General features: G+C 33.6%; 1 protein-coding gene across 1 annotated transcript in view; it reads right to left on the reverse strand.

Moving 5' to 3' along the window:
* DPY19L2 (dpy-19 like 2) overlaps positions 1–18416 on the reverse strand; it is an 89571-nt gene that overhangs the window by 22552 nt on the left and 48603 nt on the right. Inside the window, exons 13-16 of the mRNA XM_067746700.1 lie at positions 15063–15143; positions 12938–13039; positions 11806–11877; positions 9346–9392 (exon numbers count right to left, since the gene is read on the reverse strand). Of these exons, the coding sequence (XP_067602801.1) occupies positions 9346–9392; positions 11806–11877; positions 12938–13039; positions 15063–15143 (302 nt within the window). The remainder of the gene's footprint in view (positions 1–9345; positions 9393–11805; positions 11878–12937; positions 13040–15062; positions 15144–18416) is intronic.

Consider the following 18416-nt stretch of genomic DNA (forward strand, 5'->3'; position numbering starts at 1 on the left):
GAATACGCTAATACTGTAGTAGGGTGTGTAAATCACCTAACTCTAGTATAAAGACAAAAGACCAAAGCATTAAAAAATAAATGTAGCTACAGTAATTTATTAATGGATACACAATATAAGAAGATCCACATTGTGACATCAAAAGCATAAAATGGGGACAAGGGAAGTAAAAAGGCAGAATTTTTATATGCAATTGAAGTTAAGTTGTTATCAGCTTAAAATAGACTCAAAACTGTAAGATGTATTATGTAAGCCTCATGATAACCACAAAGTAAAAACCTATAGTAGATACACAGAAGATAGAGGAATCAAAGCATACCACTATGAAAAATCATGAAGTGATAAAGGAAGATAGCATGAGAGGAAGAAAGAAACTACAAAACAGAAAGAAAACAAGATGGCAAAAATAAGTCCTCATCTATCAATAATTACTTTAAGTATAAATTGATTAAATTCTCTAATCTAAAGATACAGAGTGGCTAAATGAATAAAAAAACAAGACCCAATTATAATGCCTATAAGAGTCTTATTTTAGCTTTAAGGATACACATGAAGTAAAAGTGAAGGGATGACAAAAGGTATTCCACACAAATGGAAATGAAAAGAAAGCAGGGGTAAATATATATATATATATATATATATATAATATATTATATGTATATATAAAATCAGGTGAAACACACTAAGTTGAAAAATGTAACGAGACAAAGGAGAAAGTCACTATATAATGATAAAGGAGTCACTTCATCAAAAGGATATAACAATTCTAAATCTATATGCACCCAGCATTAAGACACTTAACTATATTAAGCAAATATTAATAGATAGGAGAGGAGAAATAGACAGCAGCACAATAATTCCAGGGGACTTAAGTACCCAATTTAACATTGGATAGATCATCCAGACAAAAAATCATTAAGGAAATGTTGGACTTGAACTACACTTTAGACTAACTGGACCTAAGCATACACACAGTGCATTCTATTCAACAGCAGCAGAGCACACATTCTCCTCAAGCACACATGGAACATTCTCCAGGATAAATCACATGTTAGGTCACAAAACGAGTTTTAACAAATTTAAGATTGAAATCATATCAAGTATTTTTTCTGCCCACAACAGTATGAAATTAGAAGTAGGAGAGCTGGAAAATTCACAAATATAATCCTGAACTATCAATGGGTTAAAGATGAAATCAAAAGGAAATCAAAAAGTATCTTGAAACAAATGAAAATAGAAACACAACATACCAAAATTTATGAGATGCAGCAAAAGCAATTCTAAGAGGGAAGTTTATAGCAATAAATGCCTACATTAAGAAAAAAGAGTTCAAATAAACAACTTAACTATACATCTCAAGGAACTAGAAGAAGAAGAACAAACTAAGCCCAAAATTAGAAGGAAGAAAATAAACATCAGAGAAGAAATAACTGAAATAGAAGAAATAATAGAAAAAAAATCAATGAAATTAAGAGGGTTTTTTTTTTTTTTTGGAAAAGATAAACAAAATTGACAAGCCTTTAATTGAACTGAGGAAAAAAAGACTCAAATAAAGAAAATCATAAATGCAAGAGAGGACATTACAACTAAATACAAAGAATCATAAGAAACTGTATAAACAATCATAAACCAGCATATTGGACAACCTGGAAGAAATGGATACTTTCCTAGAAACATACAATCTACCAGGACTGAATTGGAAGAAATAGAAACTCTGAACAGACTTAAAACTAGTAAGGAGATTGAATTAATAATCAAAAGTCTCCCAACAAAAAAACCTGCAAGACCAGATGGCTTCACTGGAGAATTCTATCAAACATTTAGACAAGAATTAATGCCAATCATTCTCAAACTCTTCCAAAAAATTTAAGAGAAAAGAAGACTTCCAAACTCATTTTACAAGGCTAGTATTACCTTGACATTGAAGTAAGACAAGGACAATAAAAATAAAAGAATATTGTAGGCCAATATCCCTGATGAATACAGATGCCAAAATCCTTAACAAATAGTAGAAACCAAATTCAACATCACATTAAAAGGATAATACACCATGATCAAGTGGGATTTATCTTTGCAATGTTAGGATGGTTCAACATATACAAATCAATAAATGTGAAACACTACATTAACAGAATGAAAGATAAAAATCATGTGCTCATCGCAATAGAGACAGGAAAAGCATTTGACAAAATCCAAAACCCCTTCATGATAAAAACAAAAAAAACTCTCAACAAATTAGGTATAGACAATACAATACAGGCAATATATGACAAGCTCACAGCTAACTTCACACTCAATGGTGAAAAGCTCAAAGTTTTTCCTCTAAGATCAGGAGCAAAACAAGGATGCCCACTCTTGCCATTTATCTTCAACACAGTACTAAAAGTCCTAGCCAGGGCAATAAGGCAAGAAAAAGAAACAAAAGGGATCAAAGTCAGAAAGGAAGAAATAAAATTGTCCATGTTTGCAGTACCTAGAAATAAATTTAACTGAGGAGGAGACAGACTTGTATACTGAAAACTGTAAGACACTGATGAAAGAAATTGAAGAAGACACAATTAAATGGAGAGATACCCTATGCGTTTGGTTTGGAAAAATTAATGTTAAAATGTCCATATTACCCCAAGTGATCTACAGATTCAATTAAATCCCTAACAAAATTCCAATGACATTTGTCACATATATAGAAAGAACAATCTTTTTTTTTTTTTTTGCATTGCAGTATGGGTAAGAATTGCTTTATGAAAATTCATTTACATATACATGAGTGTGCCTAAGAACAATCTTAAAATTCATAAACCACAAAAGACCCTCAATTTCCAAAATAATCTTGAGAAAAGCAGAACAAAGCTATAGGTATTACATTTCCTGATTTCAAACTATATTACAAAACTATAGTAGTCAAAACAGTGTGAGACTGGCATAAAAAAAGACACAAAGACCAATGGAACAGAAATAGAGAACCCAGAATTAAACCAATGCATAAACTGCCAATTTATCTTTGACAAAGGCACTAAGAACATGCACAGAGAAAGGACAGCATTTTCAATAAATAATGTTGGGAAAACTGGACAACCACATGCAAAAGAATGAAATTAACTCTTATCTTACACAACTCACCAAGATTGAGTAGAAATGGATGAAAGGCTTAAATTTAATACTTTAAACCATAAAACTACTACGAAAAAACAAAGGGGAAAAGCTTCTTGACAGTGGTCTTGGTAATAACTTTTTTGGACTTGACACCAAAAGCACAAGCAACAAAAGCAAAATGAAAAAAGGGTGACAATATCAACTTAAAAGCTTTTGCACAAAAAGGAAATAGAATGAAAAAGAAACCTACAGAATGGGGGAAAATATTTGCAAACTGTGTACCTGATAAGGGGTTAATATCTGAAGTATCTATATATAAGGAACTCATACAACTAAATGGCAAAACAACAAAAAAAATCTGATTTTAAAATGGCAAAAAACCTGAACATTTTTCCAAAGAATATACATAAATTGTCAATAAATTGTCAACAGGTACATGAAAATGTGCTCAACATCATTAACTACCAGGGAAATGCAATTCAAAACCACAATGAGATATCACCTCATGTCTATTAGAATGGCTATTATCAAAAAGAAAAGAGATAACAAATGTTGATGAAGATGTAGAGAAAAGGACTGTTGATGGGAATGTAAATTGGTATAACATTGTGTAAAACAGTATGTAGGTTCCTCAAAAAAATAAAATAGAACTACCATATGATCAAGCCATCCCACTGCTGGGAACACATCCAAAGGAATAAAAATCCATATCCTGAAGAGATATCTGTACTTTCTTGTCCATTGCAGCATTATTCATCATAGCCAAGATATGGAAACACCCTAAGTGTCTGCTGATGGATGAATGGTGTATTTCTAAAAGCACTGCTGTTGGTCCTTCTAAATCTTAGATCCACCACTTTTGGAACCCTCACCCTGTGAGAGAGTCACAGGATTCTCAAGGCACTTGTCTCCTGCTTCTTTTGACTTACAGCTTACAAAGGGAGAGATACTCCAATATCACAAAGGCATAATTGCTTCTATTAAAAATAACCATGTTTTGGGGAATGGGCTTAAAGGAGAGATGTGAGGTCAGAAACAGCCAACAAAGGGGAGCAGGAAAGAAAAGTACCTAAAATAATAGACCTAAAGAGTAGCACTGGTAGCCTTAGAAGTTGCCAGGAACCAGATCTTTTGGTGGAGTCACTGTCATTCATTAAGGTTATGTAATCATCTCTACTGTGCAGAAGAGAGTGGAGACTGCTAGACCAACAGAGAGGTGTGAACCATAGAGCATATGCAGAGGAAAAACCAGGGAGTTGAGAATTCTTGATAAGAAACCATAATAGAGATTGACCATGGATTCCAGGCTGTGTCAGAAAGCAAACCGGGAATGCTGATTAGATTACAGCAGTTGACATCTTGGCGCCTTGAGGCAGCTGAAGAACAAACAGATTTAGTGAGCGGGGAGAAGAGGAATGCAAGCATGTGGATACCAGGTGGGATTTCTTAAAAGGAGCAGTTTCAGGCAATGGCAAGGTCTGGGCTGTGACCACAGAAGCAGAATTGGCAGCATGCAGTTCACCCACTGTCTTCTTCAGGGAGCCTTGCAAATAAGACAGGCTTCTGTTAAGGACATTGTTTAGATTCCAAATTAAAAATGCCTTATAGCCACCAAATATTAGAGTGTTATTGTGAAGGGATGTGGGGAGATGGCTTCAGGTCATATGCTTGATGGTCACCTGGCACCTTCCCTGAAGCACTTAAACCTGAATACAAAAAACTACTGACCTATATTATCTTAGGAGGTGTTCTATTTAAGAATAATTTCTACTATTATGCCATGAAGAAACTAAAATCACTGTCTCAATTCAAAATGTCATTCTGTTGCTGACATCCAATTCTTACAACCCTTGGTTATTTTTCAATCTTGGATGAAATGCCTGTCAAGATCTCCGTTGGCCTATTGCAAGATGATTTCCCATTGGTTGTTGGTTGATTTGTTTTTTCAGTCAACCAGAGGTTTGGCTGTGGGATTTAGCTGAAAACCCAGGGACTGATTTGGAGAAGTGAAGAGAACAAGTAGGAACTGAAGTCCCAAGCACATGGCTGTGAAAGGCAGCAGAGTGAAGAGTTAAGATCACTGGCTCGGTAGTCAGATCTGGCATCAAACTCAATCTCCACCTGCCAGTTGAGTAGAAGAATCCCATTCTCAGTGTTGTCTTCTGTACTATGGGCTAATAATGTCTACTTTGCTGACTTTTTTTACAAAGATTAGACAAGATCAATTATGTAAAGCACTAAACACAGTTCATTAAACTGTAACATTAGCATTAAAAAATAAAATAAATTAACCATGTTTTATTAGAGCAATCTTTTCACAGTGTACTCTTGGGAGACAAAAACCTTAACCATCACACCGTGCAACCTGGAGATTTTACCTATTGGAAGAGACACCTCTAGAAGAACTCTCTTCAACCTTGCTGGAAGGACCCCATCAGGTACTGCTAACCAACCCTTATGCCACCAGAATCCAAGGAACAGACTCTTGGATTCATGCGACACACCTAAAGAAAGTACAGAACCCTGACTGGACCTGCACATCATCTGGTGACTTGAAAGTAAAGATTTCCCAGAACTGACGTAGATGACATCTGATGAGACAGCTTTCCCAGGATACCCAGGCCAGGACTGTTGGAAGTTTGTCATCAAACTTTTAAGGATGACATAACACTTCAGATGACCACAGATATTTAGTATCTTGATAACATATGAACTTTAGATAAAAAAGTGCCTGTGAGTTCTCCCTCTCACCCCTCCTTGTTACTCGCATGTGACCTCAATATGTTTCCAATCTGTGCACTTTTCCTCTGATGTGAGACACTACACTCAGGAAAGGTCCTTCCTGGCACTGAGGGACAAAAAGCTGCTGAAACTAGAAAACCTGACTCTTGATCAATGATGCTTTCAGAGAAAGGTCTTGATCAAAAGGGGGAAAGTAAAAAAAATAATAAATAGAAATCTCAATTAAATAGAGTTGGAGACAAGAAGGAGGAACTTTCATGCCCTGTAACAACAGCAGAGTCCAACAGGAAGAAGGAGGATTCCTCTTCTTTCCTGGCAAGGATTCAGCCAATGAAAAGCCATGGACTTTTGGTTTACTATAGCTCTCCCAACTTCGTTTTCCCCTCTATGAAAGTCGTTGCTGTGCAGGGACTTGCATGTGGCTCACCATGGTTATAAACCTCAAAGTGCAATCCTCTGCCGACCCCCAATAAACCCATCTTTGTTGGAGAAATATCTGGCAGTCCATTTGTTTTAGGGCAACTATGAATAAAGAAAATGTGGCACATATATGCAATGGATTATTATTCACCCATAAAAAACAAGGAAATCCTGTCATTTGCAACTACATGGATGAACCTGGAAGGCATTACGCTATGTGAAACAGGGCAGACAGGGAAAGACAAATATTTTATGGTATCACTCACATGTGGAATCTAAAAAAGACCAAAAAAAAGTCAAACTCAGAAACAGAGAGTAGACTGGTGGTTGCCAGGGTCTGGGGACTGAGGGTAATGACGTGATGTTCTTTAAAGGGTACAAACTTTTAGTTATAAGATGAAGGAATTCTGAGGAAGCAATGTACAGCATAGTGACTATAGTTAATAAAACTGCATTATATACTTGACATCTGCTAAAAGCGTAGCCCTTAAGTGTTCTCACACACACACAAGGTAACTCTGTGAGGTGTTGGATGTGTTAATTAACTTGGTTGTGGTGATCACTTTACAACATATATGTATATCAAATCATTGTATTATATACTTTATATATACACATATTTATTTGGCAAAAAATGAAAACTATGAAAGAGAATATGGGGAAATACTTCTACGATTTTGATGTGAAGTGTTTCTAAGCACAGAAGTTAACACAGAAAACAGAGCAAGTGTACAGTTGTGATTGTATACGAATTTTAAACTTCTATAAAGCAATGACCATTAATAAACTATATATTGATATCCTAGAATAAACTATGTTATAGACATAATAGACAAAAGATTATTGTCTATAATATAAAAAGACACCACAAATCAATTTTCAAATGGTCAAAAAGAAACGCAGGGCTTCCCTGGTGGCGCAGTGGTTGAGAGTCCGCCTGCCGATGCAGGGAACACGGGTTCATGCCCCGGTCCGGGAAGATCCCACATGCCGCGGAGCGGCTGGGCCCGTGAGCCATGGCCGCTGAGCCTGCGCGTCCGGAGCCTGTGCTCCGCAACGGGAGAGGCCACAACAGTGAGAGGCCCGCGTACCGCAAAAAAAAAGAAAAAAAGAAACACAAACAGCCAACAGACTTATGGAAAGATGTAAAACTTCACTGGCAAAGACTTGTAAGGTGAGTTACTTTTAAAAAAACTATCAGTTAGAAAATGTTATAAGTTTAATAGCAGTGGTGTTCATGGAGATGCAGAGAAATGGACACTCTCACCATTATAAGTTCTCAGTATCCATCAAATTATAAAAATTCATACCTTATGGTCTAGCAGTCCCATATCAAATATTTCAAATATTCAATATTTTAAATACTGAAATAAGTGTTCAAATGAATGTGTACAAGGATGTTAATTACTCATAGCACTGGTTGTTATGACAAAAAGGTAAATATAATCTAAATGTCCACTGATGTGGGAATGGCTAATTACATGATAGTCACTCATGATGCTGAACAATAAAACGTGGAGACTACCACAACGTATGAGGAAGATCTAGGCAGATGCCCAAGACACGCTGTTACATAAAAGTTACAGAATAATACCATTTAAACAATACATTGGGTTTTCAGAAGTGTTTTCTGGAATGATACATACAAAGCCACTTACAATCAGCACTAATTGAGGAGTACACTGAAGAGAGGGGAACATTTCCCCTTTTCTTGATATACTATTTTTTCTGATTGTATTACTATAAGCATATAGTTGACTCCTGAACAACATGGAGGTGAGGGGCGCAGTTCAAAGTCCGAGTATAAATTATAGTTGGCCCTCCATATACCTGGTCCCTCTGTATCCCGGGATTCAACCAACCACAGATCTAGTAATAGTGTAGTATTTATTATTGGGAAAAACATCTGCAAATAAGTGGACCCATGCAGTTCAAATCCATGTTGTTCAACAGTCAACTGTATTATTTTTGTGATTTAAAGGCCACTCTGCCCATAGCCATCACTTTCAGGAATGTAATCGCCAAAAAGGACCTCCTAACTTTGAGCGAAGTATCTTCCTTCCACCAATTGGCTCCCTCAAGTCTGTCATCTTCCACATTATACTCTCTCAAATGTTTGAAGACAGCTGCCATGTACCCCTCAATCTTCTATTATTCAATTAAATATCCCAGGTCTTTTCATGCATTCCTTAAGTGAACAGTTTTCAGGGCTCTAAAAACATTCTTTTTAGAATGTCAAGACATGTTCCCCCAGGCTCCATCTGACCAGAACAAAGTAGAGTGGATCTACTAACCCTCTTGATTTGGAAACAATTTCAACAAACAAGATGTTACCATTTCAACCATAAGATTCTAATTAGCTCTTCTGGCTACCATACAAAACTGTTTACTGAAAATATAAGCATGGGGTACAGGGTTCATGGAAACTCTATTCTATCTTCAGAATTTTTTCTGTAAATCTAAAGCTGTCCTAAAATAAATTTTATTAAAAATAATCCATCTAATGAACATATCTACAAATATAAAATGTAATCTGGGTAAAATTTTCCTCAGAAGGAAGTTTTCTTCACAATTCTCATGTCCTATAGCAAAGTGTGATTTGAGTTATATTTTGCTCATATTTATCCCATAATTCTAGTGACTAATAAAACTACAAAGAAATGCAATAAAACAAGCAGTTTTAACAATAATGTAGGAAAAGTTATTTCATGAATATTCAGAAAAACAAGTATGTTTTCTCTGAAAGTTCAAAAAAAAAAAAAAGAATCGCCAAAATAAAACTTTAGCTTACTTCTGTTTACTGACTTTAAATTGTAGTGGTATATTAAAATTAAACTAAATCAATTTAAACTTTGAGTTAATTCACAAATATAAACCCTTCAAAACAAGTCCAAATGCATAAAAGAGAGACAGCCATAAGAATAATACATTCGGTCTTTTTTTTTAAGAAGACATCTAAGTTTGGTTCATGTTTCCTGTTGTAATCATAATGCTTAAGTTTAATGTATATTCATTTGAAAAACTGATATTACAGTAAGTTATTTAATAACTGAATATAGTATGGTTTAAAAACAACTATGAAATAATTACCTCAGATAAGTGTTTGCAGATAAGACACGTAAAATATCACGAAAAGCCTGTGAATAGAATCAAATCGATGAAATTTCTAAGGAATTAAGTGATGTTTAAAATGTCCTGATTCATTAACAAAAATACCCCCACTAGAAAGAAGTATTTTTATTGTTAAAATGAGTCCTCAGAAACAGTTTAGTTCCAGCTCTACCTCAGGCAAAAGTTGTAACCTCCTTTTCTATTAAAAAAAAAAGTTTTGGAGTAAATCTTTCAGCTCTAAAATTCTAAGCTTTTTATATGTGGATAACTTCTTACCAGTGTTTAAGTTTATATTTTACTGGGAGGCAGGTGGGTTGTGGGGGATTGGTTTCCACAAAGGAGGCAGCTTCCTCCAGGTACTTTCAGAGACTATTTTATCTTGACCTTCTAAGCGAATTAGGAATTTCTCTCTATCTACACAGTCTATATGCCTGCTTCACTCAAACTCCTGATTATTATAAAATTAGCTATGGCGTATCTGCTTCCCTGACCTACCTCAGCCTGAAGTGACTGCTACAGAAGGCTTAAGAGCACTTATCAAAATGGGACTTCCCTGGTGTACCAGATGATAATGAGAGAGGGAGAAGTGAAGGCAAAAAATGTGGAAGATAACTTTGGCCAAAGAGGTTTTAGCAGCAATTACACACAACTTAAGAAATTTACAGGGAACTTAAAATTTTGCACTCTGCATGATATGTGGCTTATAACCCACAGATAAACAATGAAAAAAATACGTAATAAAATTTCGACTCTAATGTTAAATTAAATCTAAGTTTAGAATTTTTAACTTCTCTCATTGATTCAAGGGCATCTGGCATGGACGAATGTTTCAAATAATGAAAATGAGATTATCAGTCTTTTTGGCAAGCAAAAGCCTATTCAAAGGTATAGATAACCGAATATATGCATTTATAGGAGACTAAGATTCAATAGTGTTACAGGAAATCATACTAGACATGCCTTCCTCCTTTCCTTCTCAGAAGTGATTTCACACAAGTGAAAAGTTAAATGAACATCAGAGGTAGCCCTGAGGTGGAAAATAAGCCATAATAGGACAATTAAAGACTGAGGTGTTTATGTGGATGCAGAAAGGAGTTAAGCTTTAATGGCTGCAGGGATGTGTGTGTGTGTGTGTGTGTGTGTGCATACGTGAATGCATGCGTGAGTGCGCCTGCTACTGCACGTGCACGGTTTGAGCTGTGGTATGTTTGGGGGCTAGTATGATGTTTATGAGTCTTAGATCTTGTATCTTTATTTTTAAAATAGTTAATAGTAGATCTAGTTATCATTTTCTCCTGTGCTAGATATCTCCCCTCTGAACAGTTAATTCTTGCATTAGTCCCCCCCCAAGTGGAGCCTTGTAAGAATAACATAAATTGCCATGATGGAATAGAGAAATAGGCTAGTGGAGAAAATATGCAACTTGAGCTAAGCAGGGCCAAAGCAATGGAAAGCAGCAAACCTGTGTGTAGTTTACCCATTTGTATCTATCCTGACTCTTTCCACATGGTCCCTAGAGAACTGGATCAAGGGTGAAACAACAGAGATGTACAGGGAGATGCCTTTCTCACTCATAAATTATTCATCTTCTATGTGAAAACAAAGGAATGAGAAATGTGGGAACTGGAAATACATAGGGAAGATAGACAATTTGATTTTAAATTTAGAACACTGGCTTCAACAGAACCACACTTCGTATGACAGTAGAGAAATCATGTTATTGCTATCTGCTTAAAAGCATAAAATACATACTGACTTAAGGCAGGACAACTTTTAAACAATAAAAACAAAGATGGTTCAAAATTGCTAAAAACTGAGGACCCACTGTCTTTAACCAGACTTTTGGATAAACTACTCCCAGACCAAGAAAATCTTCCAGTGGTATTTTAAACATTATTTCTTCTACTGTGATAACATTTTGGTTTTTTGTGAACACAGTGAACAGTAGAGAATGATATTTTACTGGCTATACAAATTTCTCCTGTTCATGTCTCAAAATGGATCAAGACTTTTTTGAATGTGCTTTATATTTGAAAGATACCAAAGTGGTCATTGTACTTTTCTTTTTTAGTACCTATAACAATTGCAATTATTTAATCATTTGGGAAATTATTTGCTGAATGTTCCCCCCGGCTCAGACTGTGAGTTTCAAGATAGGGCTGGGCTTGTTTTATTTATCTCAGTGTACCTACTTTGTTAACGTAGTTCTTAGAACATGGTAACTGACAAATTTCTTTCGAAAGAATGAGTAAAAATATCTTTTCTAATGTGGCTTTCAGAAAAACACCCACATAATACTAGATAAAGAAAAATCTGAATAAAAAAAGTTTTTTAGGGAAGGAAGAGTTCATCCTAAAAGTAAGACAGAATTCTGAGCTATTAGCATTAATCTAAGTCCTTGTCGTGAACCCAACAGCAAGTGAAAAAAATTTTAAATACCTTTTTAAAGATAAAATAAGTAATCGCAATAACGATTGGAAGCAACAATGTCTCTGTGTATCTCAGTGGCGTCTGAAATATAGCAAATTATTCAAAATAATTATTTATTAAATTTTACATTAAATGAATAAAAATGTATGTCAACTTGAGTGTCACAATAAGATTTCATAAAGGTAAAAGATATCTTTGTCATTAACAGACTATATATTTATTGAGTTTCATGTTCTAATACAAGAATCAAAAATATAAAATAGTTACACAAATATATCAAATAGTTTTAATGATAAAAACTATTAAAATTAGCTATGGATATTATTTTTTCCTTTCTTTTGGCTTTATCTTTGCTTTATTTATATAATAGTAAGTTTAAAATGCGTGTTTACTGATCCCTGGGCCCTAGATTATCATTTCCTGGGCTGCAAATTCTATTATTTTCATTTGTGAAACTACAGAACTAACAATGAAGAAAGTTACATTAAGTAATTACTGTAAGTATGAATAAGTAATAAAATAATAGCAGCAGCTAAATTATTCTCATGAATTGTGATAAAGAGTGATTTACCATGTAACAAAATCATATATTTCTTGAAGGCAGGAATCAAGTAATTTTACTCTTCATAGTCCGACTACAAACTGCCTCACAGATAATTAGTGGTCAATAATTGTTTTTGAATAAATGTATGACTGATTGGATAGATAAGAGAATAATAGATGATTAGTAGTATATCTTTCTTGGCAATGTCTTATTTTAAAAGTTTGTAATATTTGGGATATTAAGTGAAAAAAACCCTGAATTTTTAAAAAACAAAAACAAGAATTTGGGTTTATATTTCCTGAGTGGTCCTCCAACTGACCCAGATTATTAAAAGTAATTGAACTGTAGTAACAGTAATTGACTATGGGTCATACAGTATGTTAGGCACTTGCCCTGGTAGGGGCCATTGTTTACTGATTTTACACATAAGAAACCAGGTGAGGAAGGCCATATAATTAGCAAAAGTTACCGTAAAAAAATGATAGAGTAAGTAAATTGGGTGTTTCTGAATAAAACTTTTGAGTTTCAGATTAAAGGGAAAACTTAAGAGCAAGAACCCATCATACCTGTAGAGGAGAAAAAAAGAAACATTCATACCGCTTTCTCCATGAAGTCAAATTCAGGAGCACAGGTGTAAATTAAAGTATCAAAATCTGTATATCTTAAGATTCTGGCTGCAATAAGGTCACTCAGGCCAATCTGGAAGAAAATAAAAACAAATTAAAATTACACAAATAATTATAGTTAATAATAATTGGTTTGATGTAATAGTAACAAAGTCTACAGAGAAGATAAATCCAAGGTACATGGATGACTCTCCAAAAAAACAAAAAATACAGTGAATCACATTATGCGCTGAATTATGAAGAAAATTGAAAACAAACAAATAGCAAGAGAAATGAAAAGGAAAAAGAAGTTCAGAAAAAGCAAGCAGAGAAGGTGATAATGTAAAGAATGAGCTAAAATCAACATTTGCTGGGCACAAACCACCATGCAGTTGATCATGAGATTTTATTATCAGATCACTTATCAAGAAAAAACCAATTTCAGTTAACTCCTTTCACCACACATTGTAAATCATGAACAAATTTTCCATGCACTGTCATTTTCACAAAGCCTCATACATTAAGCACAATTTTTGGTGCTTCTTGAATTTTTCAGACATACATTCAAGCCATTAACTATGAGAGTTATTCTTCAAGAGAATTACAACAACTATACATAGTCCTTTGATTTAGTTACTTGATCTCAAAGAACTTTAAAATAAACACCACCAACAAAATCCAATGTAGAGCTATTTTCTACTGATTATTTATTACCTACTTTGGTGAGACAATTGTTTTTATACTGCATTCTTAGAAGGCCAGATAAAGAAAAATATTTGGCATGTAAAACATTAACTCAAACTACTTGAAAAGGACATAAATTATTATATATCAACTTTGATGATTATCTATGGTTTTCATTTATTCATGATTCCCCTTATCTACCAGTAGCAAGGATAATTTACAGTTAACTTTATTTTTCTAATTTAGAATAGGCCTGGTGACTAATTACAATTTAACCAAGCCACTTTAGTTTCAAGTCTTTCTCACAGCTGTCACACAGAAGTCACTTAAGAATACCAAGGGGTGTGTGTGTGTGTGTGTGTGTGTGTGTGTGTGTGTATGTGTGTGTCTTAGGATTTGTAAAGAGCTGGGTGACAATGTGGAGCAAGGCAAGAAAGAAAATAACAGACCAACTTAATAAATAACTTAGGAGGCCTAAATAAATTTACCATAAAATGTATACCCCCTACAGAATAAAAATTTAAGAACAACAAATAAACCTAATAAACCACTCTGCAGATCTAACAGTAAATGGCAAATAAATCCTTACATTTTGAAATTTTATTTAACATGAACATGTATGCAGACTCAATTCTCCTGGATAGTGACAGCATTTGACATTTTAAGAGAGTAACTATCTATAATCCCTTGTTAACGTTGAAGCAATTTCAGCATTAGACAGAGTCCTAATTGGAGAGTACTACATAAGGTAAATTTCAGAGTAGATTATTGTATGATACACTCATCTATCCTCATATACAAACAGAGAGTGCTGAAAAATCAAAAGTTAAAATCATGCATTGTTTTCTATTCCCAAAACAAACTAGTAAATAGGAACTTTTGCTTTGAAAAGGGCCATTATTTGAGGTATTAGCCTTAAAACAGACAGAAACAACATGCATGAGGGACGTGGTCCATATATTTTCCAGAAGTTGAAAAGACAGAGAAGTTTTATCATTCTCTTTATACAAGAAAAACTTTAAAAATATCAAATCACATCTTAATTTTAATCTATAATTATAAATAAAATTATATTGAGATCTTGACTTCTATATTGCAAAGCTGAGTACAGACTCTTCATATGTTAACATTTACAATGAATTAATAACTTATTAAACAAACTACTTGTATTTTAACCAAAATATAAACAACTACTTAACATATTTTTTTCCTAGAAGGCTAAGTCACCATTCATTGATATACTTTCTTCTTAGTGGGTTGAAAAGATCTGCAGGGTATTAGTACTGACTCTGCCAATAACTGGTTTGGGACCTTGAAGAAGGCACTTAACCTCTATAAAATGAAGAGGTTTCATTTAAAAATAGATGGTTTCAAAGTCTTCATCCAACTAAATATGTATATAAATTCTAATGTTTTAACCAGAAAGTACTTACATGGTCTGAAACACCTAAAATTTTAGATGTCAGAAATTTCAGAATGATTGTCCCACAAAACCAAGCACTTCCTTGAATTATCTAGAAAATAAACAAAATAGATATAAGTCAGAAGACCAAAAGGCCCTCCTCCTGGAAATTAAACCTCCTATTAGTAAGTCTTGAGTGAAAGGGAAATACAAACTCAAAAAAAAATTTTTTTAAATATGGTTATGAAAACTACATATTAGAAACTAAGGGATGCATGTAAAGCAATGATCAGAAGAAAATTCATGGCCTCATAAACTTTTATCAATAAAAATGAGAGTAAAGGAAATAAATGAAAAGCTGGACTCAAATATCTAGATAAAGAACAACAAAATAAACAAAAACACATGAAAGGAAATATTCAAGAGAAGAACAGTCTATTATATTTAGACCTATGTGCATCCATTTTGTTGTCCTTTACTTCTTCTGGATGTTCTAACATTCCTTCTCCCATCATTTACTTCCTGTTTCAAGGATTTCTATTAATCATTATTTAAGGGTTGCTCTGCTAGCAACAAATTCTTAGTTTTCCTTCATCTGAGAATATGTTTTACTTTCCCCTTCATTCCTAAAAGACACTTTCATTGGATATATAACTTGTGGTTGACAATTCTTTCCAGCACTTGACAAATGTTGTGCCACCTCCTTCTGGCTCCCATAGTTTCAGATGAGAAGTCTGCTGTAAATTCGAATCAGTTTTGCCCTAAAGGTAATGCATCATTTCCCTCTGTCTGCTTTCAAGACTTTTTCTTTGCCTTTCGTTTGCAGAAGTTGAATTATGATGTGTCTTGGCATGGATTTTGTTGGCTTTATCCTACCTAGGATTAACTCAGTTTCTTGACTCTATAGAGTTACGTCTTTTACCAAATTTGGAAAGTTCTCAGCCATTACTTCTCTTTTTTAACATCTTTATTGGAGTATAATTGCTTTACAATGGTGTGTTAGTTTATGCTTTATAACAAAGTGAATCAGTTATACATATACATATGTCCCCATATCTCTCCCCTGTTGCATCTCCCTCCCTCCCACCCTCCCTATCCCACCCCTCTAGGTGGTCACAAAGCACCAAGCTGATCTCCCTGTGCTATGTGGCTGCTTCCCACTAGCTATCTATTTTACGCCATTACTTCTTCAAATACTTTTTCAGCCCCACTCTTTTTCCTCTCCTGTGGAACTCGCACAATACAAATATTAAATCTTCTATTATTGTCCCACATTTCCCTAAGCCTCTATCATTTTTTTCCAGTTACTTTTCCTCTGTTGTTTAGATTGGGTAATTTCTATTATTCTATCTTCAAGTACACTGATTGCTTTCTTTGTTATATTCATTCTTCTATGAAGCTCATTCACTGAGTTTTTTATTTCAGTTACAGTATTTTTCAAGTTATTATTTTTTTTTAAATTCCCAAGTTATTCCTTTTTTTAAAAAAAATTTTTGATTTCTTTGGTGATATTTTGTTTGCTTCTAGAGTACTTATAATTGCTCACTGAAGTATTTTTATGATGACTGCTTTAAAATTCTTGCCAAATAATCCCAACATCTTACTCATCTGGGTGTTAACATCTCTTTATTGCCTTTTCTCATTCAAGTTGTAATTTTCCTTATCCTTATTACATGATAAATGCTTTTACACATTTAAAAAAAAATTAAATTTCAAAAATATTAGATTTATTCAGATACTATGTATTTTTTTCTCCCTAATATATATAGCATATTTTCAAAAATATGTTTTTTGTTTGTTGCCAAAGAACAGAAATGCAATTAACTTTTGAATATTAATCTTATACCTAGCCATGTTATTGAATTTTTATAATTTCTTATAATTATTTTGTTTTACATGTAAATAATGATATAATAAATTTTGATTTTTCTTTCCATTTCTTTTCTAATCCTGTTATTTACTTTCTTGCTTTTACATGTTTGAACCTTTAATAAAATGTGAAAAAACATATTTATCTTGATCTTCATAAATGGAATACTCCAAATATCTCTCCTGCAAAACCAATGACTGCTGAAGAATTTTATTGGGTTAAGTAAACTCCCTGCTATTTCTTCTGTGCTAAGAGTTTTTATCATAAATGGGTGTTTAATTTTATGAAATTTATTTTCTGCATCTAATGAGATGATCATAAAGTATTTTTCTCCTTTAATTTGCTAGTGTGACAATTTATATTTATAAATTTTCCAGAAACATCTTTGCATTCGTGGGATGAACCCAATTTGACAAGAATGGATTATCCCTTTTTCCTACAAAAACAGGTGTTTTTGTAAGAAAAAGTGCTATTTCACAAAATAGCTTTGCTATTTCTTTTTGACGGTCTTCCAGAAAAAAGACATAAAAAGCCAGAATGTTTTCTGTGTTGTTCAGATGACTACCATGACTAATTTCTCCCTTTTGCAAGAGATTGATGGTATTAATTATATCAGTTTTAAAACGTAAGTATAAGCTGAACATTCAATATATCTTAACTGTTCTCTCCTTAGATTTTTGTTTCTTTGAAATTCTTGACTTGAAAGCTTTTTATTCTTTGCAGTCTAAAACTGAAAATATTTAAGACAATAAAATTTCCTCTGAACACAACTTTGGCAGAATTCCCTAAACATCCACAGATACTGCTCTATTTGTTGTCATTTTTCAGTAATTTGTAATTAAAATTTTGACTTCCTTTTGAGTTAAATTATTAAATAAAAATCTTTAAATTTTCTGTTGATTTCTTGGTTTAATCTTTAAAAAAACAAGCTTTGCCAATTTTTCTGAAGAAAAAAAATCAAAATATTAGAAGGGTCATATCATTCAATAACAAGTGTATTTTCACCATAGGGTATGGGAGAATGCTTCCAGCAATAAGAAACTGGCAACTCATTCCATTTTGTTTGTTTATATTCTGAGTGGCTATCTACCCTCTTATCATTTCCAGTTTTACCATACCAATATATAATATGTAATCACAGAGTTCTTTAATATGGTAGATTTTATTTTTTAGTAGGAGTACATTAAAGACCTAGAGAAAAAGAATGTCATCTGTCTGATACTATGAGAATTAGTCATTGCAGTGCCTACTTAATAAGGTACTTATTTTACTTTGTAACGTAACATACAAATATAGAGATAACATGGGCCATCCATTTGTACATTTGCAAAGAAGTCAAACAAAGATCAGGTAGTGGCTGAGTTGAAATAAAAAGGAACTGGGAGATTGTAGGGAAAATGTTAAAAGGACAAAAATAATAAGAGTCTAAAGTTGGAAGCCAAAGGAAAGATAGATGATGGATAAATGTAGAGAACAGAAAAAGGGAAAGTGGGGACAGAACTACGACTGAGTTAT

This window comes from Pseudorca crassidens, chromosome 8, assembly GCF_039906515.1.
Source record: "Pseudorca crassidens isolate mPseCra1 chromosome 8, mPseCra1.hap1, whole genome shotgun sequence".
Lineage (NCBI taxonomy): Eukaryota > Metazoa > Chordata > Mammalia > Artiodactyla > Delphinidae > Pseudorca > Pseudorca crassidens.